This window comes from Corvus hawaiiensis, chromosome 24 (genome assembly GCF_020740725.1).
Source record: "Corvus hawaiiensis isolate bCorHaw1 chromosome 24, bCorHaw1.pri.cur, whole genome shotgun sequence".
NCBI classification, from domain to species: domain Eukaryota; kingdom Metazoa; phylum Chordata; class Aves; order Passeriformes; family Corvidae; genus Corvus; species Corvus hawaiiensis.
In genome coordinates, this window is record NC_063236.1 from 8766291 (window position 1) to 8793694 (window position 27404).

General features: G+C 57.0%; 2 protein-coding genes and 1 long non-coding RNA gene across 3 annotated transcripts; all 3 read left to right on the forward strand.

Annotated features, from left to right (window-relative positions):
- The first annotated feature begins 7874 nt into the window (after positions 1–7874).
- Positions 7875–11186, forward strand: LOC125337681. The gene is made up of 3 exons (XR_007208116.1): positions 7875–8049; positions 9816–9995; positions 10999–11186. It is a non-coding gene; the product is annotated as an uncharacterized LOC125337681 (long non-coding RNA).
- Positions 11187–13576: 2390 nt separating this feature from the next.
- On the forward strand, positions 13577–18462 carry BTG2 (BTG anti-proliferation factor 2). The gene is made up of 2 exons (XM_048328173.1): positions 13577–13806; positions 15403–18462. Exons 1-2 carry the CDS (start codon positions 13647–13649, stop codon positions 15741–15743), a joined length of 501 nt encoding a protein of 166 aa, XP_048184130.1. The 5' UTR covers positions 13577–13646; the 3' UTR covers positions 15744–18462.
- LOC125337919 lies at positions 13813–15396 on the forward strand. The gene is made up of 2 exons (XM_048328172.1): positions 13813–13935; positions 13976–15396. Exon 2 carries the CDS (start codon positions 14038–14040, stop codon positions 15160–15162), a length of 1125 nt encoding a protein of 374 aa, XP_048184129.1. The 5' UTR covers positions 13813–13935; positions 13976–14037; the 3' UTR covers positions 15163–15396.
- Positions 18463–27404: the final 8942 nt, after the last annotated feature.

Sequence of the window (27404 nt, forward strand, 5' to 3'; positions counted from 1 at the left end):
GAACCCCTCCTGGTCCCACCCATAACCAGGACACAGAACAGGCCCTGTTTTCCCACCCACAATTCCCATTATCCGCCAGGAAAATCCCAAACACCTGGCATGGGATCTCTCCCACTCCTTCCTCACTTCCAGGCTGCATTCAGCCCCTTTTTTTCCCTATCCCCCCTTTCCCACCCTGGAATATTGAATGCACAGGCACACATGGGTGTTGTTTTGCAGAACCCCCGGCATTCCCGGGGCTCCAGAGGCTCTCCCAGTGCCGGAATCTCGGCGGGATCTCCATCTTTGGAAGCGTGGCTGTGCTCCGGAGCCCTCGGTGGCAGGGTTTGGCTCCACGTCACTTGTTTTGGAGCGAGCCCTGGCAGCTTCCTGCTGCTCCTCTGACGTCCGTGGGGCCACGTCAGGCAGCGCGAGGGAAGCGCGGCCCTTTTTTGGGAGCAGAGGCTGTGGGATTCGGGATTCGGGAACAGCTGGGCTCTGTCAGTAATTCAGCACTCAGAGCTCCAGGGATAAACACTCCAGGCGTGCCAGAGCTGCCTCTTTTTTTCCCTCTGCTCAGCACAATATTTTCCTTTCTCTTTGGGAAGTGTTTCGCTGCCGAGAGTTAATTTGGGTGGAATTCTTCGCCAGAGTCGCTTTTAAATTTGCTTTTTGCCCCCATTCCAGCCTCTCCAAGGCAGCTGTGGCCCCTTTGGAAATGGGGAAGGATCCTTTGGCTCCTGTAGAATTTGGGAGTTTCGTGTCCTGAGGCAGAACTGGGGCACTTTTAGGGGGTTTTAGGAGGAAAAGAGGTGGAGGAGGGAAGGAGAATTGGGGATTTCAAATGCCTGGGAAAGGGGGATAAAAAAGGAGGGGATTAAAAAAAAGGAGGAGTAAAAAAAAAAGGGGGGAAAAGGGGGGATAAAAAATGAAGGGGGATTAAAAAAAGGGGAAATAAAGGGGAATAAAAAAGTAAGCAGGATAGAAAAAAAGGGGGATAAAAATAAAGGGGAATAAAAATAAAGGGGGATAAAAAATAGAAGGGGATAAAAAATAGAGGGGGATAAAAAATAGAGGGGGATAAAAAATAGAGGGGGATAAAAAGCGGGGATAGAAAAAGAGGATAAAAAGGGGTGTAAAAAAAGGGGGGTAAAAAAGAACAGGGGATTAAAAAAGGGGAATAAAAAAAGGGGAATAAAAAAGAGGGGGACAAAAAAGTGGGATAAAAAATAAAGGGGAGTAAAAATAAAGGGGGATTAAAAAGGAGGGATAAAAAAAGGGGGGATAGAAATAAAAAGGGGGATAAAATCAGAGCACACTGACAGTGGCGCGTTATCCCAAACAAATCTGATACAAATGCAGAAATATTTGGAAATCTGAGCAGTTTACAACAAACCTTTCAGGCAGGCTGAAGTAAAATCCTCACCTGACTCCTCCTCAGCTCCTGGGAAAACCCCAAATCCATGACAAAGAAAGGAATCAGTGGGAAAGAAAGAACTCCGTGGGGGAAAAAATCAGATTACAGAGCCACGAGGAGGAGTTGGCTCACCTGGGACAGCCCCAGCTGGGGCACAGTGACACTGGGAGATGCTGCCTGCCTGGAAAATCCCTTTATCCCAACCTGCAGAGATCCAAAAGTGAGGATCACACCCAGGGCTTTCATCTTATCTGGGAGCTGGGAACCTGCTGGGCAGGGGAGGAGCAGGAGTTGGTCCAGCAGGAGCTTCTCACATTGGGCCAGATGTGGTCAGAGCCCGAGTGTCATTAGGGGTAATTAAGGCAATTATGGTGAATTTTAGCAGCCCACAGAGTAATTGGGGGCAATTTTTAGCATCCCCAGGGGCATTTAGGGAGCCCAAGGTGGCCCTGCTGATGATTTTCCTGCTCGAGCCGGGCTCAGGTGACACCTTTGAAGTGGACGTTGTTGTGTGCTGCTGCTGCTGCTGCTGCTGGGATAGGGCTGGAGAAGAAAAATTTCGATTTCTCCCTTCCTTCTTGTTAAAAAAAAAAAGGGAATTTTGTCTCTTGTTTCAGCTCTGAAGCAAATGAAACCTGAGGCTCCGGGTGGGAGCGATCCCGGTTCAGGTGGGAGACAACGGAAAAGGGATGGCCTTGGAGCTGTCACCCCCCAGGGCACAATGTGAGGCTCATTTTGTCCTCCCTCCCTCGCTTTGGATGAGAAATTCCAGCCTGGCTCCAAGAAACCTCCCCCAAAAAACCCCAAAAAATGGGAAAAACCTCCTTGAAGTGTTTGGTTTGCAGCGGGAGGATCTGCCCGATTGTGCAGATCCCTCCCTTAGATCCTGCTCTTGGCAGACAAAAGGCAGCTCCCTGCTTTTTCCCAGCCTTTTCCAGGTTCCTCCAAGGAATTTTATCCCTTCCCTGCCTGAGAAGTGACCTCTGCGACCTTCCTGGGGCCACTCAGATCCTCATCCCAGCTCCAAATCCGGCTCTGGCCTCATCCAGAGAAATCTGAGCCCCTCTCTGGTCGTCAGCACCTGATCCGGAGTCACCTGAGCACCGGGAAGGGCAAAATCCCGAGGGTGGGTTGGGAAAAATTGCATCAGGAGGGAGGAAAAGCCCTCCTGGCTGTGCTTGGAGCAGGGGGAAAAAAAGGGGACCCAGCTCCGGGGTGAGGAAATCCTGAGCATCTCCCTCTGCTCCCCATCCAGGTATCCACAGGGAAAAATCAGGGATTTAATGGCTTCTAAAAATCCTTAAAATCCCAATGGTTTTGCTCTGGCTGGGCTTGGAGCAGGGGGAAAAAAAGGGGACCCAGCTCTGGGGTGAGGAAATTCTGAGCAACTCCATCTGCTCCCCATCCAGGTATCCACAGGGAAAAATAAGGGAATTTAACAGCTTCTAAAATCCCTAAAATCCCGGGGCTTTTTCTCTACCCTCTCCCCACCCCGAAACACCACCAGCCCAAAGGGAACTTCGGGGTTATTCCTCATTCCCTGCTTCCCTCAGCTGACTCCTGCGGATCAGCAGGACCAGTTCCCATTCCCAGCTTTTTCCTCAGCCATAACCATCCCTTAAATTATTAAATTAAAGCCTCACCCCTCACGGGGAGGGCGGGCAAGAAAAGCCTCAAACGGGGCAACGTTTGAGGAGCTCGGAGCTGGAATTCCTGATGCTGGAGCAGAGCCCTTGGAGCACAAGGCGGCCTTGCTGGAAAAAGGGGGGGAAAAAATCCCCATTTATGGCTGACAAACGTGGCCAGGGGCCAAGGAAAACCCTCCTGGGCTCTGGATCTGGCAGGGAGAGGGGGTGGGGGTTATTTTTAGCTGGATTTTTTCTGCTCCAGAGGCCTTTCACTGTTGCCTTGAGCCCTGCGAGAGCTGCTGGGCTCAGTTCTCCTGAGGAGGAGGAGGAGGAGGGAGTGGAAAAGCTGGAATTTGAGACCCTTTTAAGGTCTGTTTACTCTTCCAGCCTCCGCAGGTTCCAAGGGCACGGCCCTGAGGGATCCGGAGCAGGTTAATCTCGGGAAGGGCTGCGGGCACAGGAGGGAAGGGAGAGCCTCGGAGCAATCCTGGGGGATTTTTCCCTGCTCCACCAGGCCATTCCCATCCCAAATGTCCCTGATCCTGGCTGGGAACGGCCCCTCTGGAAGGACCACAGGGAAAAAAAAAGCCTGGGATGTGTTTTTCCCACGGTTTGCTGCTCCAAGGAAAATGGATTTTCCCCCTCCCTTCCCCTCTTGTGCAAGGTTTGGCCTTCCCAGGCTCAGCCTCTTTCCAGGCCTTGCCTCACATTCCCAGCGCCTTCTCCTCCTTTGGAAATGCACTTTTCCAGCTTCTCAAATCCCCAGGTGCTTCCAGAGTGGGAAGTGAACCTCCAAGTGCCTCAGGAAACGGAGGATCGCCGAGTTTTAGCAGCCACGGAGCTGGATCAGCCCCGTGGAGCGAGTTTTCCAAGGGAAACGGGAGGAATGGCATTGGGATAAGGGATTTCAGCCTGGCTGCACGCCTTGGGATGGGCAGCAAGGATCCAGGTGGCTTTTGAGGCTCCACAGGGTGGAAAACCTGGATGGATATCCCCAAAATCCTGTGCTGGGAGCTGTAATTCCTGGTTTATCCTGTCCCTGGGAGCTGTAATTCCTGGTTTATCCCGCCACAGTATCCCCAGTGCTGAGATCCAGGTTTCCCAAATGCTGCTGGTCCAAGACGCTGCAGTTTAACCCCAAACAGTGACTTCCCAAATCCTGGATTATCCGAGATTCCACATCCAGGCCCGAACCTGCCCAGGGGGAGCAGACCCAGGGGCTCTGGATTTACTGGGAATGCGTGAGCTGGTGGTTGGGAATCTGAATTTTGGGAGAATATCTCACTCCAACCCCTGGCTCCTCCCCTGGGACTCAGTTCACCTCCTGGGAAACGGGGACAAGTAATTCCCTAATTTTCAGGCTGATTTTTGGCGGGGAGCTGGGTCACAGACACTGCAGGTTTCCCGGGAATTCGGGGTGAGCAGGATGGGGCTGGAACGGAGGGAAGCAGCAGGACCCATCCTGCTGGGACAGAGGGGCTCCATCGCCGCCTCCGCCCCCGTCCCCTGCCCTGCTGGGGGAAGGTTTTTCCAGAGTGCAATTCCCTCAGCCCAGGGAACAGCGATTTCTTGTTGGGCGCTGGTTTTCCAAACCTCCCTTTGTTTCCTAAGGAATGTGGCTGTAAATCCTGGCTGCCAGAGCCTCTGGAGGGTCCTGCTCTGACTCCAGGGGCTGCTGTGTCCAACAGGGATCCGTGTGAGTCGTTTTTCTGACACCCAGGGAGCTTTTCCCCTCGGGAGAATCCCACCCCTCCAAGTTTTCCCACATTTCCTCCTCACAGCTTTTCCTCTGCCCATGCTCTGGATCTCCAGTTGTCCTTGGCCTGCCTGAGCCACCTCGTTTGTTTCCTGGTGCCTGCTCAAATTCCAGAGGTGCCAGGAGATCCCAGGCTTTGGGAGACAGGGACAGAGCTGGAATGGGACTGTCCCTGCCATTCCTGGTGGCTGGGGGGCAACTGGGGGACAACTGGGGGACAACTGGGCTCCCCAAAATGTCAATTATTGCGTGAGCTGATGGTGGGGGATGATCACTCCCAGGAAATTTTGGTGGGTGAAGCATCCTGGGATGGTCCTTCAGGGTCACCTCTGTCCTGGTAGTGTCCAGGTTTTTGGCCAGCACATCCCTGGAGGAGGCTATTCCCAGGATATTGAGGCTGTTCCCAGGATATTGAAGCTGTTCCCAGGATATTGAAGCTATTCCCAGGATATTGAGGCTATTCCCGGGATATCGAGGCCGTTCCCAAGATATTGAAGCTATTCCCGGGATATCGAGGCCTTTCCCAGGATATCGAAGCTATTCCCAGAATATTGAGGCTATTCCCAGGATATCAAGGCTGTTCCCAGGATATTGAGGCCTTTCCCAGGATATCGAGGCTGTTCCCAGGATATTGAGGCTATTCCCAGGATATCGAGGCTATTCCTGGGATATCGAGGCCGTTCCCAAGATATTGAAGCTATTCCCAGGATATTGAGGCCGTTCCCAGGATATCGAGGCCATTCCCAGGATATCGAGGCCGTTCCCAGGATATCAAAGCTGTTCCTGGGATATCGAGGCTGTTCCCGGGATATCGAGGCCTTTCCCAGGATATTGAGGCTCTTCCCAGGATATCAAAGCTGTTCCCAGGATATCAAGGTTCTGTTTAGCTCCAGCAGGTTTAGGTGTTCCTGGTTCATTCCCACCCCGCTCCCACACGGCCTTTTGGGTTTTCATGGAGCGAGACCCAAGCTCGGAGCAGAAGTTGAGCGATGGATCCAAACCTGGAACAGGCCCCAAGGCCTGACCCGAAAGCGGTTCAGGAATCCGGCCCCACCTCCCTCCCCAGCTACACACTGATAAAAATCACGACTCCCTGAATTTCCTGAGTGGAAAAAATGCCCCCGGAGCCTCTGCCAAAGCCTTGGAAACGCTGAAATCTGAACAGGGAGCGGCTCCTGGGAGGGATCCCTGTGGCTCTGACCTGAAATTTGGGCTCCAAACCCAGAGGACTGCGTGTGATCCAACCCCAGATCTGTGAGGAGATGGCCCATTCTTTAACAACTCCACAACTCCCTCCCTGGCCGCTCACACCCAGCTCCAGCTCCCAGGCCCCATTCCTGCTCCGGCCTCCTGGATTTTCTGGAGTGACAGAACTTTTCTGTGGGATTTTGGGGCCAAAAGCACATTTGCTTCCTCCTCGGAGCCTTCAAGAGAGACAGAAACACTTGGAGGGTGATGCTCAGCCCGTCCTTGCTCCGGTGCTCATCCAGCTCTCGGAATTCCCTGCGGAGCAGATTTGGGCGAACGTGGTGGAGCTGCGGATTTTTCCAAGGAGTTTTCCAAAGCTCTGGAGGGCGAACCCATGTGGTTCACCCTGCCCATGCATCACTCCAACAAACCCAACCCTCCCCCTTTGCTAGGGAAGGGCGAGGACTTCTTGGGAACAGCCCGGAGCCATCCCACGGAGTCCCCCTGTACCACCCAGGAGGGATCTCCCCGAGCAAGGATCAGCTTGGGAAGAAGCACCACCCGGATTTAAGCCCAGCCTGGGTGTTGCCCGGCTTTATCTGGGCCTCCTTTGTGCCCTAATTGCTGCTTGCAGGGCCTGGGAGCCCGGCTGGGCCCTGGGAAGCCGAGGCCTCTTTCATATTTTGTGGGTGTAGCCTGAGAAGAACCCCCAGGACCTTCTCCCGGTGTCCCTTCCCTCCCACGCTGTCCCCCCAGGACAAAAGTCCACCATGGATTTGGAGGCTTGGGCAGAGGAGTTGGACTGGGCAGAGCTTTATTATTCAGATAATTCAGATTATTCCGATTATTCAGATTTATTAAGTCAGATTAATCCAGGCTGTGGAGGAAGAAGAGGATGGTGGGCAGGGAGAGGAGGGGAAGGTGGATCCATCTGGGAGCCTGTGGAGGGAATGAGGTCTGGAATCAGCCCTGGATGGGTCAGTTTGCCATGAACTGGCCCAAATCTGCAGTCTGGAGCCTTCTCTTCTTCTTATCAGCACCTGGGACTGATTTGATCCCTTCAGCCTTGTGGGAAAGCACAGAACATCCCAGAAAAATCCCATCCGGACACCGTGCATCCCACAAAACCCCGCAGCACAGCACAGGCCTGTGGCGGCAGCTCAGGCCTGAGCTGCTCAATAAAAATCCCTTTAACCTGTGACCATGTCCCCCTCCAAAATGGGCAGAATAAACTGCTTTTCATAGCCTTTTAAAAACCACATTCAAGCCCAGCCGAGGCTGCAGGCAGCTCTGAGCAGGGTCAGGAAATTCCCTTCCCAGCTGCTCCAGCCACGGAGGCTTTGGTGCTCTTGGCCTTGTTTTTGTGCTGGTGATTGGGGTTACCATGGAGCTGCACCACACGTTCCCCTCTCTTGGTGCTCCCCGAGCAAAGAAACGAGCAAAAAAACGCAGATTTCAGGCAATGTGCTGCCTTGGCAGCTCCTCCCAGCCTGGTTGAGCTGCACTTTGGCAGCCCGGTCACATTCTCAGTGTCTTTAAAAAAAAAAAAATATCAAAAATTCCTGTCTTGTGGTTTCAGCCAAAGAGGTTTTGGGGTTTTTTTTGTATAAACTTCTCGTTTCTAAGAAAAGCAAAATCCCTTTTTCGTAGCTGCGTGTCAGCAGGGAAGGGGGAAATCCTTAAATCCATCCCTGCAGCCTGCCTGCCTTAGAAGGAAAGGTGTGGATAGACTCGAGGAGGAGGGAGGGAAGTTTGGCCTGAAAAATTCAGGGAGATGGGAGGAATTTGGCCTCTTATCCCACTGGTGCCGTGTCCTGCCTGTGTTTTGTGGCTTGGGACAGGACGTGGCATCTCCCAGGCTCCGTTTTCTCCATTCTGAGCCCACGTTGGCCCCGAATTCCTCTGCCAAAGCCTTGGAAACGCTGAAATCCAAACAGGGAGCTGCTCCTGGGAGGGATCCCTGTGGCTCTGACCCGAAATTTGGGGCTCCAAACCCAGAGGATTGCGTGCGATCCTGTCCGCGGGTGTGAGGATTTTGTGCCATCCCCAGCGGAGTCGGCGGTGGCTTCACCTGTCCCCAGGTGTGTGGGGGAGGGAGCGGCTGTTTTGACTGGAGCTCGTGTTTATCCTGGGAGTTTCCAGAGGGGAAAGAGCAAGGCCTGGCTCGGCAGCCACACCCCGATAAAGGGGAATTACCGAGGGGCAATTTGCTTGTGCCCAGCTGTGCCCCCACGTGCTGTTTACCCTGGGCTGGGGGAGATTTTATCACCGAGGCCACAGGGTTTGGGGTGGGGCAGCACCCAGGGCACGTCTCACCTCCGTCCCTTCTCCCTGCTCCGTTTCCAGGGCTCTGGAGTCCCTTTTATCTCCTGGTTTCCCAGCTGCCAGCTTTCCCTGGAGCTGCCTGGGCAAACACCTCCGTCCCCAGTGCTGCTCGCTGTCCCCTCTGTCCCCCCGTGACAAGGACACGGGTGGGTGGAGGCGGTGGCGTCGTGCAGAGAGGATGTGGAAAATGAACAATGAACCGAGCGCAAAGAACAGGAAACCATCTCTGAGCTCATCTCCACACCTTCCCCGCCGAGGCGGCTTCGGGAGGAACCCAAGGCTGAGGCTTCCTCTCCGAAAATGCCGAGCTCTCAAACAAATTCTTCTTGCCCAACACGACGTCAGCAGGGCCTCAGCAGGAAGCTGAGACTGAGGAGAAACCCTCCCGGAGCGCCCTGGGAGCTCGGCAGCGGCGGAAAACCAGGTCCAAAGTCCTCGGGAGGGTGAAAAAAAGAGCGATATTTACTTCCCAAAACACTCCAGAGCCGATGGGATGTTGGCAGTGGGGCAGACAGGTTGTTTTCCATAAGGGAATGGGGCACGGAGGAGGAAAAGCGGAGCAGAGGTCGTTGTGTGAGAGGTGGCTCTGAGGGACCGCTGCCGTCCCTGCCATGGGCTCCAGAAGCTCCTGGCTGTGTGGAAATCCAGCTCCCAGCCACACAAATCCACCCAGGAGCCCAGGGGAATATTTAAAGCTCCTTTATAGGACGAGGGAAGCTGCCTGGACATGCCCCGAGTGTGTCCTGGCATGTCCCGTCCGCACATCCCAAAGTCCCCAGGGCTCCCCTTACAGGCGACAAACAAAGGACGGAGCTGACAAAAGCCTCCAAAATCGGCCTGGAGGAGCAGAATTGGGGGCTGAGAAGTTCCTGGAATTGCCTGGAGTGCCGGGAATCCAGACGTGCTGCGGGCCACGGAGCAGCCCCGGGTTTGGTCGGGTTGGGTTGGGTTTGGTGGCCCTGTCGTGCCTTCTTCCCCCCGTTTCACACGGTTCCCTCATTTCACAACCCTGTTTGCAAAGGCCTCATGAGCCCTAAGTGTAGGCTGGGCTTGAAGCCCTGTCTTATTGTTTACCCTGCCTGCCAGGCCCGTTCCTGGGGTCAGAGCCGGGTTACCAATTACAGCCGCGATTAAACATCTTAAGCCCGGCTTACCCCTGGGCTTCTTTCCCCTCAAATTCCCACTGATTGTGCTCAACTGGTGTCACTGACCAGGTGGCTGCTGGCACTGCTGGCACTGTTGTCTGTCCCTCCTCCGGCACAGCCACATAATGAGATTTAAACTGGGCCAATACATCCATTATTTTTATAGTTCTGGACCGTTCCCAGCGATTTCCACTCCCCAGACTTAAAGAAAAGCAGCCCTTGGCTGCTCCAATCGACAGAGAGAACCTTCAAACCCTTCCCAAAGGTTGGGGTGGCTGCAGGGGAGGTGGCAGCTGATTTAGCAAGTGGGGCACGGCTGATGAGCAGGATTTGAACGTTAATTCTTCATTCTGGGGCTGTTTTCCTGCCGGTGACAGGCGGTGCAGAGTCCCCGTGTGGCCCCGTGACAGGCAGCTGGCTCTGCTGGGATTCCAGGACAGCTGGGAATTGGGGTTTTGTGCCTCATGCCCTATAAACTTCAGACTCAAGGGTGTCGTCACCCCAAAAAAAACCCCCACAACGAGTCCGAGTGCGGCGTGGGAACTGCTGCCTTTTAGGTGAGCATAAAACACCCCAAGCTGCTGACTTGCAAAGCCTCAGTCCCTGCGAGCAGCTCGGGTTTTAACCCTTGATTGAAAGCCAAATATTCCCCCCTTTTTTTTTTTTTAATTGTAAAATTTCCAGCTCAACTGGTTTGCAGCCTCATTTGGATAAGCAGGAGTGTTTGGGAGCCTATCTGAACTCCAGGTTCCTGTCAGACCAGTTCCAGCCCCAGCCTGGCCAATCCCTGGGCAGAAATTTATTGAGTTTGGGTCGTTCTTTTGGTTTGGTTTTTTATTTTTTTCCAAATTGAAATCGAAATGCTCTCAGCGAAACGCAGAGTGGAAAACTCGCCCAGCCAGAACCGCCTCAAACTCAGCTCTCTTTTTTAAACCGAATTTTATTTTCTGATGGTTTGTTTGCTCTGTAACTCCTCCGAGCGCTTTCTGAGGGTGCATTAAGCCTCATGCTCTGCCTGAAAAACCCCAGCCTTGTAACAGGGCCAGAAATTAGGGGCACATAACCCGCTTAGAGGGCCTTGAGCTCCACAGGAAATCTCCTATTGGAAGGACTTAACGGGGCCAAGCTGATTTGGGAGCGCTGTGTCCCACCAGGAATCCGGAGCGAAGGGGGCGACTGGGAATAAATGGAAGCTGAGAATTTGGGGAATGGTGCCACCATTTCCCTCCCCATCCTGGGGAGACCAGGGGAACCTGCTGGGTCAGGATGGCTCATCCTAAACGAGCATAGTTAGCCCCTAATGGCCAATTAATAGCCCTGGCTATTAGAGCTATTCCGGGCAGGCTGCAAGAGACCTCCTGCTCCAATCCAGTGACTCAGGGCTGCAGGATTCCATCCCAATATTCCTTCGGCTGGCAGAAGCCAGCTCTTCTCCTGGCTGCCAGCTTGGATGAAAAAAACCCACCCAAGCTCAGCTCAGTGAAAAAAAACCCAAAAAACTCGAGGAATTTTTAATTTTTTATATTTTTAATTTTGGTTTTTCCGGCTGTTTTCACACAGGGATGTCTCCCACCTTTGCTGGATTCCCACTTTTCCCGCTGATCCACGCGCCCTGAGCGTGGCTGCCTGGCAGCACAGGTGTGTTCAAAGCTCTGGAGCCGTGCATGGACACGCTGGATGTTTATCCAGCCTCTTCCAGGGGCCTCTGGAATAACCAACCCCACTCCGGCTCTCCCAGGCCTCTTTCATGTGCGGTGCTGACTTTAAAAGAAAAAAAAAGAGGAAAAAAAAAAAACAACCTCCTTAGACTTTAATCCTTGGGTTTATTTCAAAGCTTACAAAGGCAAATCTGGTTTATGGCAAGAGATTTGCTCGATTTCTTCTGCTCTGGGGATGAATGGGGTGGCAGATGGAGCGGGGAGGGGAGGATTTGGGGACCCCTCGGCGCTGTCTCCTCGCAAACCTGACCCTACCCAGGGCCTGCTGCACTTTGGGGCTGCCCAGGGCACGAAATGGGGTCAGTGCAGAGCCCTGCTTGGGCAGGAGATGTTGTATCCCGCTCTTCCACGGCTTCCAAAGCCGCTTTCCCTTCCCCTGATTCCCGTCTCATTCCCGATTCCTGTTCCAGTCGCTGCACAGCCCTCGGCTCGTGCTTGGGGTGGGAAATCCCGTGTGCAGAGTGGGAATAAAACCAGCTGCAGACCGGAGGGAAAAGGCCTCAAAAGATCCTATTACACCCCAGAATCCTGGGAAATAATTGGGAATTTGAGAGCTGCAAAAAGGAGGTGCTGGAGAACCCCGATGCCATCCCCACTTTTGGGGTGGGCACGGGTGGGGGGGGATGCTCTCAGCGAGTCCGTAACAATTTTCCAGTGGGACAGGACCCCGAGGAGCTTGGGAAGAGCCCTGGAGAAGTGGGATGTGCTGGCAAACCCCGTGCCAGCAGCCACAGCTCCTCCTGCTCCGGGAATGCTGCGCCAGCGCCGGGAACAGCACTGTGGGAACAGCCACGGGGCAGCTCCGCGGGCACGGCGAAGCCTCCGGAGCTCCTTCCCTGCCCCAGCTCATTCCAGCTGCTCCCAGCGCTTGTGGAGATGCCAAATGAGGCCCCAGCCGCGGGAGGAGAGGGCGTTTTCCTGGGGATCACAGCAGAGCTGTGGCTTCAGGTCCTCCCCCGGTGCAGGAGGAGGATGCCAGACATCGGCTTGGAACAATCCCGGTTCTCGGGCAGGGAATATTCATCCAGGATCCCGTCCTGCGTTGATAGGAACTCTCTCATGGTTGATCAAAGCAAAGAGCTCGGCCTCCCACTGCTCTTTAGCTCGGGGCCAGTTTCAGCAGGAGCTCTCTGGGCAGCGTGGCTGGGCCAGCTGGGCCAGCTCCTGGGCTTGTGGTGGCTTCCAGGTGCTCCTTCATCTCCCACAGGATCAGAGCTTCTCCTCTCCCTCCTGCTGGGCTGGATGGAAGCACCTGGAGACTCCGTGTCCTGCTCCAGCCGTGCCTGCCTTGGCTTGTCCTCCCTGATTCCCCGGGATGGGACACGTCCTCGGCGCTGCAGCCGCCTCCTCCTGCATCCCGCTCTTCCTCCAGCCTGGATTGGGGCTGGAAGCTCTCAGCCCTCACTTCAGGCGCTCCTCAGGCAGGGAGATGAGGGTGGTTGTGGCAGTGTCACCTCTCATCTCCTCCGTGGGACACTTGGAAAGTTCTCCCTTCTTCAGGCATCTCTGGGAAGGGGTTGGCCTTGTCCAAGGGACACAGATCCATGGACGTGTCTCGAGGAGGGAAATTTGGTGGTGGAAACACAGCTGGGAAGGGACTCCCCGCTGTGCAGGGGGGTTTCAGTGGGGTGGCAAAGGGCACCTGGGCTGATCGGGCATCTGCAGGAGGTTTCTGGATGGGAGAGCTTGGAGCCTCTTCCAGGGGGCATTGAGGTTTTCCAGCACCTCCTTTTCCCGGTCTCAAACTCCCAATTATTTCCCAGGATTCTGGGGTCTGACAGGAGTTGGAGAGGGACGTGGTACACAGGATGGAGTGACAGGACAAGGGGGAACGCCTTCAAACTGGAAGAGGGAAGGTTTAGGTTGGATATTGGGAGGGAATTGTTCCCTGTGAGGGTGGGGAGGCCCTGGCACAGGGTGATCCCTAGAAGTGCCCAAGGCCAGCTTGGAGCACCCTGGGACGGTGAAAGATGTCCCTGGCACGGACAGGGGGTGGCACTGGATCAGCTTTAAGGTCCCTTCCCCACCTCCGCCATGACTCGATGGTTCCATGCCCAGCACGGCTCTGCCCTCGCCCGCCCCCGGAGGGGACTTTGAGTACCGGCAGCTGCCCAGGAGCCCCAACCCCTCCGCAGGGGCCTTGCCGAGGGGCCCTGACGGGCTGTGTCCCTGTGTCTCTGTGTCCCTGTGTCCCTGTCCTGTCCCCGTCCCCGTCCCGGTCACCCCCAACCTCCCCCGGTAACCGCCCCCCCCCCCCCCCCCCCCCCCCCGCCGCTGCTGTGACGTCACCGCGCTGAGCTCAGGCGCTATTAGCATACCGCGATTTGCATTCCCTCATTTGCATGCGGCGCGGCGGCCAATGGAACGCCGCGGCCGCGCCGTGACGTCACATAGCCGCCCTACATAAGGCGTGCGCGCAGCCAACGGCGCAGACCGAGCGCCGTGGAGCCGCCGAGAGGTCGCGGGTGTTTCCCCCCCGTCCCCGCCGGGATGAGCCATCGCCACAGCCACCGCCGCGGCCCCCGGGCCGACATGGTGCCCGAGATCGCCGCCGCCGTGGGCTTCGTGTCCGGCCTGCTGCGGACGCGGGGCTGCGTCAGCGAGCAGCAGCTACAGGTCTTCAGCGGGGCGCTGCGGGAGGCGCTCACAGGTGAGGTTTGGGGAAGGAGAAGCGCGGCGACAGAAGCCCCGCTCGTGGCAGGGCTCTTCCCGGAGCCCTCGGGACCAGGCGCCCACTGGGGTCCCTCTCGAGTGCCCCCCGTGTGGCTTCCAGGACCTGGTGTCCCTTGGAGTGCCCCCCGTGTTGATCCGAGGACCTGGTGTCCCTTCGAGTGTCCTCTGTGTTCCTTCCAGGACCTGCTGTCCCTCCCGAGTGCCCCCCATGTTTCTCTCAGGACCTGATATCCCTCCTGAGTGCCCCCCGTGTCCCTTCCAGGACCTGGTGTCCCCTCTCGTGTCTCTCCCGGGACCTGGTGTCCCTCCCGAGTGCACACTGTGTTCCTTCCGGGACCTGGTGTCCCCTCCCGGGGTGCTCCTCAGTGTCCCCTCGCCTCGGGCACCCACGGGGCTGGCCGCTGCCACCCGGCTCTCCCACTCCCGGTGCCGGCTCCCTTTCTGTGCCTTTGCTTGCCCGGGTGCCCACCCGAGTGCCCCTGAGGACCCCCCCGGTGTCCCAGTGGGATCCTGGATGAAGCTGCCTCACTGTGGGACCGCGCAGACCCCACAGATGATCCCAGTGATGACACCGATGATCCCAAGTCCCTCCTGTGGGCACCGGAGCCTGGCACTCCCTCCCTACGGGCACGGCAGGATCTGGGTGGTTCAGGGGTTCCTCCCAGCCCGGCACAGCCCGGGGCTGTTATCAGCTCCAGGGAGGGATGGCTGGGTTGTGATAAGGGGTAGCAAAGTGCTCCTGAGCTCGGGGAAGGGCCTGGCTGGCGCTGTGGGATGGGGGTGCTTTGGGGTGGGCGATACCGTATCTGCCCCGGCCACCCCAGTCCGGTCCCCGCAGCCCCTGGCATTGTCCTGCCGGGGAATTTTGGGATTAACGAGCTGCACTTTGGGACAGGCAGCGGCTGAACATGGAGCACTCGGCTTGGCTGTGGGATGGCAGCGGGCTGTGAGTGCCGCAGCACTTCCCTGCCCCCCTTGGGAAAGGGATTTGGGTCTCACCTCTTTGGTACAAAACTTTTTGCACAATTCAATTCCTGCTCCTGCCCGTTTCCTTGGGCACTCCCAGCGTTCAGGGAGGCTCTGCCCAGGTGTTGTTTGGGATTTGCCCTTTAAACCCCAAACTTGGTGGGAGCTGAAACTCCACCTGCCAGCTGGGAAGGAGCCTTTTTCTGGGCTATTCCTGGGATATTCCTGCTCGCCGCTCTTCCCCGTCCCCTCGCAGAGCGCTACAAGCACCACTGGTTCCCCGAGAAACCCTTCCAAGGGTGAATCAAGCCCTCCTGAATTCCATAAAAAGGGAGTTTCGACCCTAAAATCATCCCAGGCTGATTGAGCCACGGTCCTTGAAGGAGATCTGGTGGCAAAGGGGGGGTGCCCAGCCTGGGGAGGGGTCAGAGCTCCGAGTTCTTCACCCCCCACCAACAGGAGCTGCCGTGACTCGGCCCCGGCTGATGATTTACCCTTTAAACCCCAAACTCAGTGAGAGCTGAAGGCCCTAAACTCCACCTGCCAGCTGGGAAGGAGCCTTTCTTTGGGATATTGCTGCTCACCGCTCTTCCCCTTCCCCTCGCAGAGCACTACAAGCACCACTGGTTCCCCGAGAAACCCTTCAAAGGCTCCGGGTACCGCTGCATCCGCATCAACCACAAAATGGACCCCATAATCAGCAAGGCCGCGAGCCAGATCGGACTGAGCCTCCCACAGCTCTACCAGCTCCTGCCCAGCGAGCTCACGCTCTGGGTGGATCCCTACGAGGTCTCCTACCGCATCGGAGAGGACGGATCCATCTGCGTCTTGTACGAGGCAGCGGCCGCCAAACCCCCCAGCTCCTACGGGATGCTCACCTGCAAGAACCAGATGATGCTGGGCCGTACCAGCCCTTCCAAAAACTACATCATGACTGTCTCCAGCTAAAGAAAAAAACCACCAAAAAAAAAAAAAAAAAAAAAAAAACCCAAAACAACAACAAAAAAGCCAACAAAAAAACCAACAAAACAAAAAACCACCAAAAAAAAAAAACAACAAACCAAAACCAACAAAGAAATCTCCTCTTTGTCCTTACACTGCCAAGACACAGGCTACTGTAATACCTCCAGCTGAGGATCTATTTTTAAGATGAAGAACTATTTATATATTTTTAAAAAAAAGAAACAAAACAAAAAACCTCCAGAAAATCCAAAATTAAAATACCAGGCGCCGCTCTGAGCCGAGGCGGTGCCCCAGGTGCCTTTTCTAAAGCTGTTGCAAGCTTGTGAGTTCGTTTTTATTTTACTTTTTTTGTTGTTGCTTTTCCTTTTTTATCGTGAAGCCGAGATCTACCTAATTTAGTGTCGGATGGCAATTTTGGGGCTGGCTTTGCTCCCCTGAGCGCCTCAGAATGGGGGGTGAGGGGGCAAAGCCAGGCTGGGCAGCGTGGCTGAGGTGTCACCTGGTGCTGCTGTTGCTGCATCCCCAGGTGTTGCAGCAGTGCTGGAGAAAGGAGGGGAGGTGCTGCTTTTCCCCTCCCCAGCTGCTCTGACCTCGCTGGGGCCTGGATTTGGTGCTGCCTCGGGGCTGGGTGATTGTGGGGACGCTGAGATCCCTCTCCTGGAGCCACTCTGGGAGCGCTGCAGCTCTGCCCCGCTCCCAGCCTGTCCCCAACCCCTGGCATTGTCGGGGAAGGGATGTGGAGCACGGCAGGGATGCGCTGGGAATGTCCCCAGGGTGACTCGTGGTGGCACTGGAGGGGTGTTCCTGGTGCTGCCAGTCCCCTGCTGTCACCCACCCGGAGCAGGGTGCTCCAGACCCCGGACCAGCTGTGAATTCCAAAGCTTTTCTGCTCCGTGGGGCTCAGACACCAGCCCAGCCCTGCCCTGGTGGCCTCTCCGTGCCCCAGGGGCTGCTGCCGCCTCCTCTCCGTGTCCCTTCTCCCGAAGATCCGAAGCCACTCCTTGTCCTGCCGAGGTTGGTGTGTGACACCCCCTTTTTGCTGCCCTTTATCCTCAAATTGGGGGTTTTTTTCGGGAGGAGGGGGATTTTCTGTGTGGGATTTTCAGATGTTTTGGTGCCCTGATGTTGCTTTTTGAAGCCGCAGCACTTCCCTGTCCCCCTCCCCTGCCCCCTTGGGAAAGGGATTTGGGTCCCACCTCTTTGGTACAAAACTTTTTGCACAATTCAATTCCTGCTCCTGCCCGTTTCCTTGGGCACTCCCAGCGTTCAGGGAGGCTCTGCCCAGGCGTTGTTTGGGATTTGCCCTTTAAACCCCAAACTTGGTGGGAGCTGAAGGCCTTAAACTCCACCTGCCAGCTGGGAAGGAGCCTTTTTCTGGGATATTGCCTTTTTCCCAACCCCCTGGTGCTCCCCCAGGATCCTGGGAGAAGATTGGGGCACGGATGTGCTCGGTTGTAGCAAAACTTCCCGGATTTTTCTCTCAGCGCGCTTTGAACCTTCCCCTTTTCCTGACCTGGCAAAACCGGAGTTGTTCTCACCCAGCCCACGATGATTCAAGTTCTCAGACATTTGTGCAATAGATTTCCAAATCCTGGGTGCTCTGGGAGAGGAAGGAAGTTCCCATTATTTAATAAATTAAAGAACCCAGCCCTGACTTCGAAAATTCAGATTTTTTTTTTTTTTTCCCCTCTGCAAGCTCCAAACCCTCAAGTCCAGAACTGGAAAATCAGCCTCAATCCTCAAATCCTTTTTTTTTCCCTAAACATCAGGCTGTTGTTTGTGCCAGAGGAGATCAGAGCGGAGTCTGGAGTTGCATCACTTCCTCCTTCACTCGAGTTTCTCACGTCAGCAAAGCAGAAACGAAGCACTGGGGGCTTTTCCCGGGGTGAACTTGTGCAATAAAGGTGACCTCACCCACAGGGCAGCACCTGGCAACGGCCAGAAAAGCAAATTCATTCCCTTTTCCAGGAAAAGACACCTCAGTGCTGCTTTTTTTTCTTTTTTTTTTTCTTTTTTTGGTTTGTTTTTGGCTGGAGGGAATCCTCCCTTCACCTGCCTGACGTGGAGAAGCTCGGGATGGAGGAGCTTTGGGCTGGCACTTCCCTGGCTCGGAATTTGGGCAGGATCAAAGCAGCCCTGAAGATTGCCACCCCCACCTCCCCTCTTTATTCCTCCCCTCTTCCCAAACTTTTCCAGGACTTTCCCACCAAAGGAACATCCCAGAACCGAAACAGCCTCATTTCTCCTCAAGGTGTCCTTTTTTTCTTTTTTCTTTTTTTAAGCCTCAAAACCAACCAAATTTGGGTAGAATCCACTTCTCTCTCGTAGCTGGTGACACAAAAAGCTGTGAATTCTTGTGCTCTGTTGCCTTTTGCCTCCAAGCCTGATGTGATGTGGACTTTGAGACAGCGTCTTTTTCAAGGGGGTTTCTGTCATTATTATTATTATTATTATTTTATTTGAATTTTTTTTTCAACCAAGCTGGACTGTTGAACGGGACCTGCTTTTTTTTTTTGGGGGGGGGGGGGTTTCCTTTCCTTTTTTTTTTTTTTTTGTTTTTGTCGTTTATTTGGTGAAAATGGTCGGAATTCTGCGAGGGATCGCAGCAGGGAGTGGCTGGTTCCTGATGTACAGTAGTGTTTCATACCCACAGTGTACAGATCCGGATGCTTTTTGTTACTTTAATAAAAATGTAGCGTTGGAACCCGGCCTGCCTCGTTCCTGGGAGCTGCTCCGGGCTCACAGAGAAAGTTTGGGATTTGGGATTTCAGCCCAAACCCCCCCTTGGTGGGGGTGACAGCGAAGTTCCGGCTGCGTCAGCGAGGAGGGGCAGCAAAAAGCTGCTGACTCAGCGTGCTGACTCTGAGCCTGGCCTCCTGAACTCCAGGAATTCCAGCTGGGAATGACTCAGGGAAGGCTGTGGGTCTCCTTCCCGGGACTCTGGGTGGTTCCGTGTGGAAATCCTGTGTCCTGCCAGGCTGTGAGGGCGTTAAAAACCTTGCCGGAACTCCCCATCCCAATCCCGGGAATAGCTGAAGGGAATGTTGGAAAGCGGGAATTGAGGACAGGGCCTGGTGAAGCCTCCCTGCCCTCTCTGTCCTTCCAGGGGTGAGGGAGGTGGGGCACGGGGGGGAGGATGCTGGGCTCTGTCACCACCTGAGTCACGGCAGCTCCTGTTGGTGGGGGGTGAAGAACTCGGAGCTCTGACCCCTCCCCAGGCTGGGCACCCCCCCTTTGCCACCAGATCTCCTTCAAGGACCGTGGCTCAATCAGCCTGGGATGATTTTAGGGCCGAAACTCCCTTTTTATGGAATTCAGGAGGGCTTGATTCACCCTTGGAAGGGTTTCTCGGGGAACCAGTGGTGCTTGTAGCGCTCTGCGAGGGGACGGGGAAGAGCGGCGAGCAGGAATATCCCAGGAATAGCCCAGGAAAGGCTCCTTCCCAGCTGGCAGGTGGAGTTTAGGGCCTTCAGCTCTCACTGAGTTTGGGGTTTAAAGGGTAAATCATCAGCCGGGGCCGAGTCACGGCAGCTCCTGTTTGGTGGGGGTGAAGAACTCGGAGCTCTGACCCCTCCCCAGGCTGGGCACCCCCCTTTGCCACCAGATCTCCTTCAAGGACCGTGGCTCAATCAGCCTGGGATGATTTTAGGGCCGAAGCTCCCTTTTTATGGAATCCAGGAGGCTTTAATCCCCCTGCCAGGCTCCCTGCGGTGAGCGGCGATGTCCGAGGGGGGCCCAGCCCTGCTCCCCCTTTTTCCCTGGAAGCCACCAAGCAGCTCCGACCCTGACACCACCTCCGAGGCCAGGAAAACAAATCCGTGGGCGGATTCGGGTGCTGGCTCAGAGCCGCTCCTCTTTTTCGAGCTCAGCCCTTCATTAGCTCCCGTAACCACACCCCAATTATCGCTGCTGGGGCCCGACCAGGCGCTTCAGGAGCCCATTACCTGCCGAGTCACCCGGCTTCAAAGGCTCCGCCGCTCAGGTGATGGAGCCTTTTCCTCCTTCTGCCTTCCCAGCTCCAGCCCGGACCTGCATTCCGGGCTCCCAGCCCATTCCCAGGCTGCCGTGGCCAGCTCGGCGTGTCCTGAGCCGTGGCTGGCATTTGGGGCATCTGAATTCCGAAATTTGGGGTTGTTGCCAGCGCAGATAAAAATACGGCTCTGACAGCACGGGCAGGGTGAGGAGTCAGCAGAGCCCGAGCCCTCCCCGCCTCTGGAGCGCTGACGGAGCTGCTATTTTTAATTTCTCCGTCATTTTTGTCCTGGTAGGATCGCGATACCTGCGCTGGCAGCTGGGTGAGCTGAGGGCTCCATCTCTTTTAGCCCCCCCCCAATCCCTTTCCAGGCTGGCTGAGATCCACAGGATTCCCCCCCTCAGGGAATGTGGGGGACGTGGATACCCCTGGAGCTCTCGGAGCGGCTCTGGAAAGGACCGAAAGCAGCAAAATCCTCATCCCCAGTCGCTCCCGGTGTTCCCATCCCCACCTCAAAACGCTTTCCCTGGAGCTGGGAACAGATGCCGGCCCCTTCCAAGTGGCTCGGAAGGGAGGAAAATGAGTGGGGACGGCGATGCACCTGCTGAAATCTGGGATTGTTCCCCGCTGCTGGGTTCCTGTTGGGATTTTTTTTCCCAATCCAGGCGGGGCAGGGAAGTGTCTGGTTCCAGGAGCTGGGGCAGGGCTGGGATCGGAGATCCGGGAGTTGCATCAAGGAGCCTTTGCCTTTGATGTGTCCTCGCTGAGAGCTCGGCCCTGAGCTGCCTGGGTTTCCAGCTCCTTCCCGGGATCCCTCTGGAGACAGGAACCCAGGGAATCCAGGATTTCTATCCAGAGTTAATCCCTCTCTGTGTGAATCCTGCCTAAAACCGGGATCCCCTGGCTCTGGGAGGGGGTGTTTTCCTCAATTCATGACACATTTCTTTGATTTTTGGGGAGGTTTTCCTCAATTCATGCTACATTTCTTTGATTTTGGAGGTTTTTCCTCGATTCATGCCACATTTCTTTGATTTTGGGGTGTTTTCCTCGATTCATGCCACATTTCTTTGATTTTTTGGGTGTTTTCCTCGATTCATGCCACATTTCTTTGATTTTTGGGGGTTTGTGCCCCCCTTTTGGGGTCCCCCGCACAGAAATTGGGCGTTCCTCCCTTCTGAGCTCCCCCAGCAGCAGCAGCAGCAGCGCTCAGGATGTGAAAGCGATTTCGTTTGGGTTGATTCCTGCCCTTCCCACCCCAATCCGTCCCGGTGTCCCCATCCCCACCTCAAAACGCTTTCCCTGGAGCTGCGAACAGATCCCGGTCCCTTCCAAGCGGCTCAGGAGGGAGGAAAATGAGTGGGGACAGCGATGGCACCGCGCTTTTGGGGCTCCCCTCGCTGCAGCTGGAGAAGCGAAACCGGGCACCCTGCGCCTCCTCCCCGCAGCCCCGGGCTCGGGGCTCCTCCAGGTGCTTCCTGCCCTCGTTTTTTGCCCGCGGGGCCGTGGGAAGTGACGGCGTTTTGGGGCCAATCCGGCCGTGCCGGGGGTGCGGCCGCAGCTCCTGTATCTGGGGAGAGCAGCCCAGCCCCATCCCCGGGGTGCTCCAGAGCCGGGAGGAGAATCCCAGGATCTGCCAGAGCTTCGGGAACTCTGTAAACCCTTCAGGAACTCTGCAAAAAAAAAAAACCCAAACCACGTGGCCCGGCAACGGGGAGGTGGTTTGTGGGTTTTGGACCCTATTGGGGCCGTGCCGAGCCCGCGGCGCTTGGGGCTGGAGCTCTCCGGCATCGCTGCTGCTGGGCTGCAAAAATTCCAGAGTTCCCAGTTTGCTGCCGGTGTGGCGCCCACAGGGATGAGTCGAGCCCTTCCCGAGCCCCGCCAAGGCTGAGCCGAGCTCTTCCCGAGCTCCCCGGGCACCGGGATGGGCTCTGGGTTGGCACCTGGGCTCCTGTTGGATGTGTCCTGGGATGGCGGAGCGATTCCCGGCTTCCGCTGGACATTCCTCTCCCTCCTCGTTCCCGATCCAGCTCTCTGCCGTCCATCTGCACCTGGACAAAGGGCCTGGCCACACCTTGACCCCTCCCCTCTCCCACCTCCCAGCGCACCCCAACCTCCTCACACCCCCCCCAGCACCCCCAAAAACCCACACCGAGGGGAAAGCACCGCCGCGCCTTCCCCATCCTCGCTAAAAACCGAGCCACCTGATGGAAAAAAAAAAAACCCTTTTTCCTCCCCAAAAGGTCACGGGCAGAGACAGCCGCAGCCGCCGCTCGCCCACTCGCCTCCCCCGCAGGGACCGGCGCGGCGGCGGCGCTTGGAGAGGCTCCAGCGGCAGATGGGGCAGCGGCTGTGCCCAGCGCCGGCTGGAAAGGGGAAAAATTCCCCCTTCGGATCATCCCAGGAGCCGCCGGCAGCTCCAGATCCAGCCCCGGCTCGGGGCTCGGGCGGGAGCAGCCGCGGGGTGGGCGCTGTGTGGGGTTACGGGTGTTTAAAATGGAATAGAGAGGGGAAAAGGGTCACCAAGGGGTCCCCAAAGGGGAGTGGGGGTCCCCAAAGGGGAGTGAGGGTCCCCAAAGGACACTGGGGGTCCCCAAAGGACACCGGGGGTCGGCTGCTGCTGCCTCCCAGCCCTGGGCGCGGTTGGGATCGGGGGCACCCTGGGAGAGGTCACCCCCAGCTCGAACGGGACAAATTGGGGTCCGGACAGGGACACCCCACCCTGGCCCTGAGGTGAGCCCCACATCTCCCCACTCCTGCGGTGTCACCTCAGGGGTTGTCCCCATCACCGCCCTGCCACGATGGGCGGGGGGACAGGAGCTGCTTCAGCTGCGGGTTTGTGTCCCACTGAGCGTCCCATGGGAACAGCCGGCCCCATCCCGGCCCCATCCCGGCCCCATCCCCACTCCGGCTGCTCCCGGGCTGGGGCCGGCTCCAGCAGCTCCCATTTATGACCCGGAGGGGATAAAAGGGGTTTGTTGGCGACAGCGAGCAACTGGTGTGCGGGGACAACTGTTGCCATCTGTCTGCTGGGGCGGGGGGAGCGCGGCGGGGCCGGGGCCGCGGTTTTGTTTCTCCTTTCATGCACCACTAAACTTTGCACCTTTTGTTTCCCCGGGGAAGGGCCGGGAGCCGGGGGAAAGAGGCCTCAGCGCCGCACGGGTCAGGGCAGAGCCCGCCCGGCCCCCCGGGGGGGGTTTGGAGGGGTTTTATTCTTTATTAAAATGGGAATTTTGTTGGTGTTTGAAGGGGGCTCTGGATGCTGAGCCCCTCATCCCACCCAGCTCACCCGCAGGGAGGTGCCCGGACGTGTCCCTGTCACAGCTGCCCGTGCTGTGTCCCTTGGAGGGACAGCGGTGCCCTGCCAGCCCTGAGGGTGCTGTGCCCTTGTCCCCAAGGGACACTGGGGCTCTGTCCCCAAGGGATGCTGTGCCCCAGTCTCCAGGAGACATCATGTCCCTTGTCCCCAGGGGATGCTGTTTTTCCATTTCCAAGGACATCGTGTCCCCCGTGTCCCAGGGATGCTGTGCTCTTGTCCCCAAGCGAGACTCTGCCCCCATCCCCAAGGGACATCCTGTCCCCAAGGGATGCTGTGTCCCCATCCCCAAGGAATTCTCTGCCCCCACCCCCAAGGAACCTCCTGTCGCTGTCCCCAAGGGATTCTCTGCCCCCATTCCCAAGGGATTCTCTGCCTCCATCCCCAAGGAACCTCTTGTCCCCATCCCCAAGGAATTCTCTGCCCCCATTCCCAAGGGACATCCTGTCCCTGTCCCCAAGGGATGCTGTGTCCCCATCCCCAAGGGACATCCTGTCCCCATCCCCAAGGAATTCTCTGGCCCCATCCCCAAGGAACCTCCTGTCCCCATCCCCAAGGAATTCTCTACCCCCATCCCCAAGGGACCTCCTGTCCCCATCCCCAAGGGATTCCGTGCCTGGAACAGCAGGAATGGGGCAGCTCCCGGTGTCGCTGCTGCGGGGACACAGTGTCACTGCCACACCCGCTCCTGTTGGGGACATCCAGGAAATGTCACCGGGAATGGGCTGAAGGGAACAATATCCCTGAGCCCGCGGCGTTCCCAGCTGCCAGACGGAGGGCGAGGCTCCTTTCCCCTCGGACAATGCCCTTGGAGCGAGGAGTTTGTTCCCATTATGGCACGGGATAAAACAGGGAAGGGCAAGGCCGCGGCTGGAGCGGAGCAGCTGCCCCGCCTGGCTCGGCCGCTGCTTTGTTGGGATTAAAAAAGGCTGGATTGGGATGAGGCGCGCCTGTGGGGCTCCCTCAAAACTCATCCCCCCTTCCCAGAGATTGTCCCTCTGGGTGCCAATCCTGCCTAAAAACCGGGATGCCCTGGCTCTGGGAGGGCGTTTTCCTCGATTTATGGTGCATTTCTTTGATTTTTAGGGGGTTGTACCCCACAAATTCCCCTCTGAGTGCTCAGCACAGATTTTGAGGTGCAACCACGGAGCTCCGCCCCAACGTTCCGGCTAAAAATTCCCATTTCTCCCTTTTTTTTCCCACTTGGTGATGGGGTTCAGCCCCATCCCAAGGCCTTGCTCACGGATCCCGTGGATGGTTGTGGTGTCAGAGCAACCTCCCAGCACCACCCCAAAACCTCCTGGGGCAGCAGGAGAGGGCAGAAGGGCGATGCTGAGCCCGTGTCCCCCAAACCAGAGACCCCTCAGTGCCTCGTGGCCGTGCCAGCCCCCAGCAGCTTTAGGGGGGCCTTTAGGGGCCTTTTGGGGCAGAGACAAAGCCCGGCTTGATATTTATGGCACGCGCAGAGGGAGCGTGGGGCGAGCGGGGCCGCGGGACAGATGGCCGGGGAACAAAAGGGGCGGCAAGAATGGGAGCTGAACGGATCGGGAATTTCCTGCCCAAACCTCCCCCTCCCCGATGCCCAAAACGCTGCTGGCGGGGGGGTTTGGGGAGCAGGATATTCCCCATGGACCCTACAAAGTGTTGGGGATGTCAGAGGGGGCAGCGTCTTCCCAAGGTGGATGGAGACACCCGGAATCCCAGCTCGGTTTTACTCCTGATGTGGAGCTGCACAGATCGGGAATTTCCTGCCTAAATCTCCCCCCTTCCAAACCCAAAACGCTGCTGGAAGGGGTTGTGGGGAGCAGGACACTCCCAATGGTCCCGACAAAGCGTTCGGGATCTCAGAGGGGGGAACTACGCATCTTCCTAGACTGGAGACCCCCCCAAATCCCCCAAATCCCAAAATCCCGCCCCAATTTTGGAGCTGTGGGAGCAGGACCCCCCCCCCCCCCCCCCCCCCATCCCTTCAATCCTCAGCCTGTTCCAGGAGTGGGGTCCCCCCTCCCGGGATCCTTATCACCTCCCAGCTGCTGCGGCCGGATCCCGGCAGTTGATAATTAATTATCAACTTTAATTACCGTCCCCACCCACCCCCGGCGCAGAGGCGGCGGCGGCGGGACCTGCCCCACCCCGTGTCCCTTTGTCCCCGGCCAGGAGAGGTTTTGGGTTCAATCCGGGAAGAATCGAGCAAAGGGGGCAACAGAGGATGCGACAGCGGTGACACTTCCCTGCCTGCCAGCACCGCTTTGGGGCACGTCCTGAGCTCCTGTCCCCATTCCTGGGGGGGTTTTCCATCCTGGATCCCTCTGGAAGCGCTGAGATGATCCCATATCCCGCTGCCTCGCTGCCTGGGTTTTTTTTGGGTTTTTTTTGGGTTTTGGTTTTTTTGTGCTTCTCCAAAAAGGAAATATTTGGAGGGGTTGTTTTCCAACAGAAATTGGCGCTTCCTGAGGAAACATCCTCCAGGGAATGTTTACAAACAGTCTGGGAAGTGTCGGAGCTGAGGGAGGGAGGCTGCAAAGGGGAGGGGGAAAAAAAGCGAGGGGAGGAGGAGAATTGGGGGGGGGTGAAGGTGGAAAGGAGTAGAGGTGGAATTTGTGGGTTTTAGGGAAAAATCTGGGGGGTTTTAGGGAAAAATCGGGGGGGTTCTGGAGAAATCCTGCTGGTCCCCATGGGTTGCTGGGTTTTGACATCCCCCACCCCAGGAGGGTCCTTGGCAGAACCCCACAGCCCAGATGGGATTTCGGGGGGGCTGCAGCTGCCGGTCCCCACAGCAGCGCCCCAAAACCCCCTCCAGGGGGGTTGTTTGGGTTGGTTTGGGGATTTTTTTCCTGCTCTGTGGGTCTGGACAAAGCCCTGAACTCCCCCCTCCTCCTCCTCCTTCTCGGTGGGATCCAGGGGCCCCCCGGACCCCGCAGCTCCTCCCGGCAACAGGAGGAGGAGGAAGGGGATGAGGAGGGGGATCCAAGCCCCCGTTCCCTGCTGTTCCCACCACAACAAGGCACAGATTAGGCGCCCGTGGGACCAATGGGGGCTGTCCCTGGATTTTGGGGCGGGGGTGGGGGGGGAAGCAGGGCAGGGGGGGGGTCCTGATCCTCTGCCCCCTCCCCTTCTCCCCAGCTGGTGGGAATCAGGAATTCCCAGCCCTGCCTGGATCCAGCGGCTGCTGGAGGAGCTTTGGAGCTCCTGGGTTTTGTTCGTTCCCTTCCCAGATCCCCCTGAAATGATCGGGGCTCCCTAAAACTTCCCCAACCCCTTTGGGTCCTGCAGGCCGGGATTTGGGAAGGAGTTGCTGGATTTCTGGGGCACAAACCTGAGTCGGGAATGAGGGGAGATGGGATCCCCAGATGTTCCCCCGAAAACCCCAAATTTCACCTCTACTTCTTTCCACGTTTTTCCACCCCATAATTCTCCTGACTGTACTGGGCACCCCTGGGAGCAGATCCCAAACCTTGGCGCTGCTCCCTTGGGGCAGGGACACCCAGGGCCACCCTTCCAGCCGGGAGAGGAGCCTCTGTGACATTCCCGGGGTCCTGGGGTGTGGCGGGATCCCAAATGAGGGCTCCTGGTGCCTCCAGGAGGGTTTGGATCTCTCTTTGGGATGGGGTTTGGGAGGTTGGGATGAGGATGCGAATGTCCTTGTGGCACCCTGGGATGGGGAAGGGGTGTCCCAAAGGATTTGGAGCAGGATCTTCCTGCCTCTCCTGCCTGGCTTCCCAAGGAGTCTTGGGGGGAGTTTTGGGGCTGCTCCCAGCCAGGAATTGGGGTTTTTGGAACCCCAACTCCTGCATCCCACAGAATCCTGTGGGCTCTGCCTCCCTGGCTGCTCCCATCCAGGGATTTGGGGTTTTTGGAACCCCAACTCCTGCATCCCACAGAATCCGGCGGGCTCTGCCTCCCTGGCTGCTCCCATCCAGGGATTTGGGGTTTTTGGAAGTCCAGCTCCTGCATCCCACAGAATCCTGCGGGCTCTGCCTCCCTGGCTGCTCCCAGCCTGGACAATGGCACTTTTTGCTCCCATCCATGTGAAATTCCTAATTTTTCCCCCCTATTTTTTAAACACCCCCCAGCTCAGCTGTTAAAAATCCTCAGGCACGAATCCTGGGGGACCAGGAAAACACCTGGAAAAAAACTCCCTCGGTGGTGCCTCCCTCCCTCCCTCCCTCCCTGCCTCCCTGTCCCCGCTGACCCTTTCCCGGGGTATTTTCCCCGGAATTTCACCGGGATGCGGGTGCTCCTCGGGAATGCTCCTTGCCATGCCCGGGACAGCCGCTAGGCGGCAATTCCAGCCTGGATTTATGCCTGGAAAACCCTCTGGAGCAGAGGAGAGGCTGCAGAGCTCCCGGGACGCGCTGGG

Excerpts from the sequence above, each read along its gene's own strand:
- LOC125337919 (XM_048328172.1), top strand. The coding sequence starts at position 14,038 with ATGTTTCTCTCAGGACCTGATATCCCTCCTGAGTGCCCCCCGTGTCCC.
- BTG2 (XM_048328173.1), top strand. The coding sequence starts at position 13,647 with ATGAGCCATCGCCACAGCCACCGCCGCGGCCCCCGGGCCGACATGGTG. Across the intron at positions 13,807-15,402 it reads GCTGCGGGAGGCGCTCACAG|AGCACTACAAGCACCACTGG; the intron begins GTGAGGTTTGGG and ends TTCCCCTCGCAG.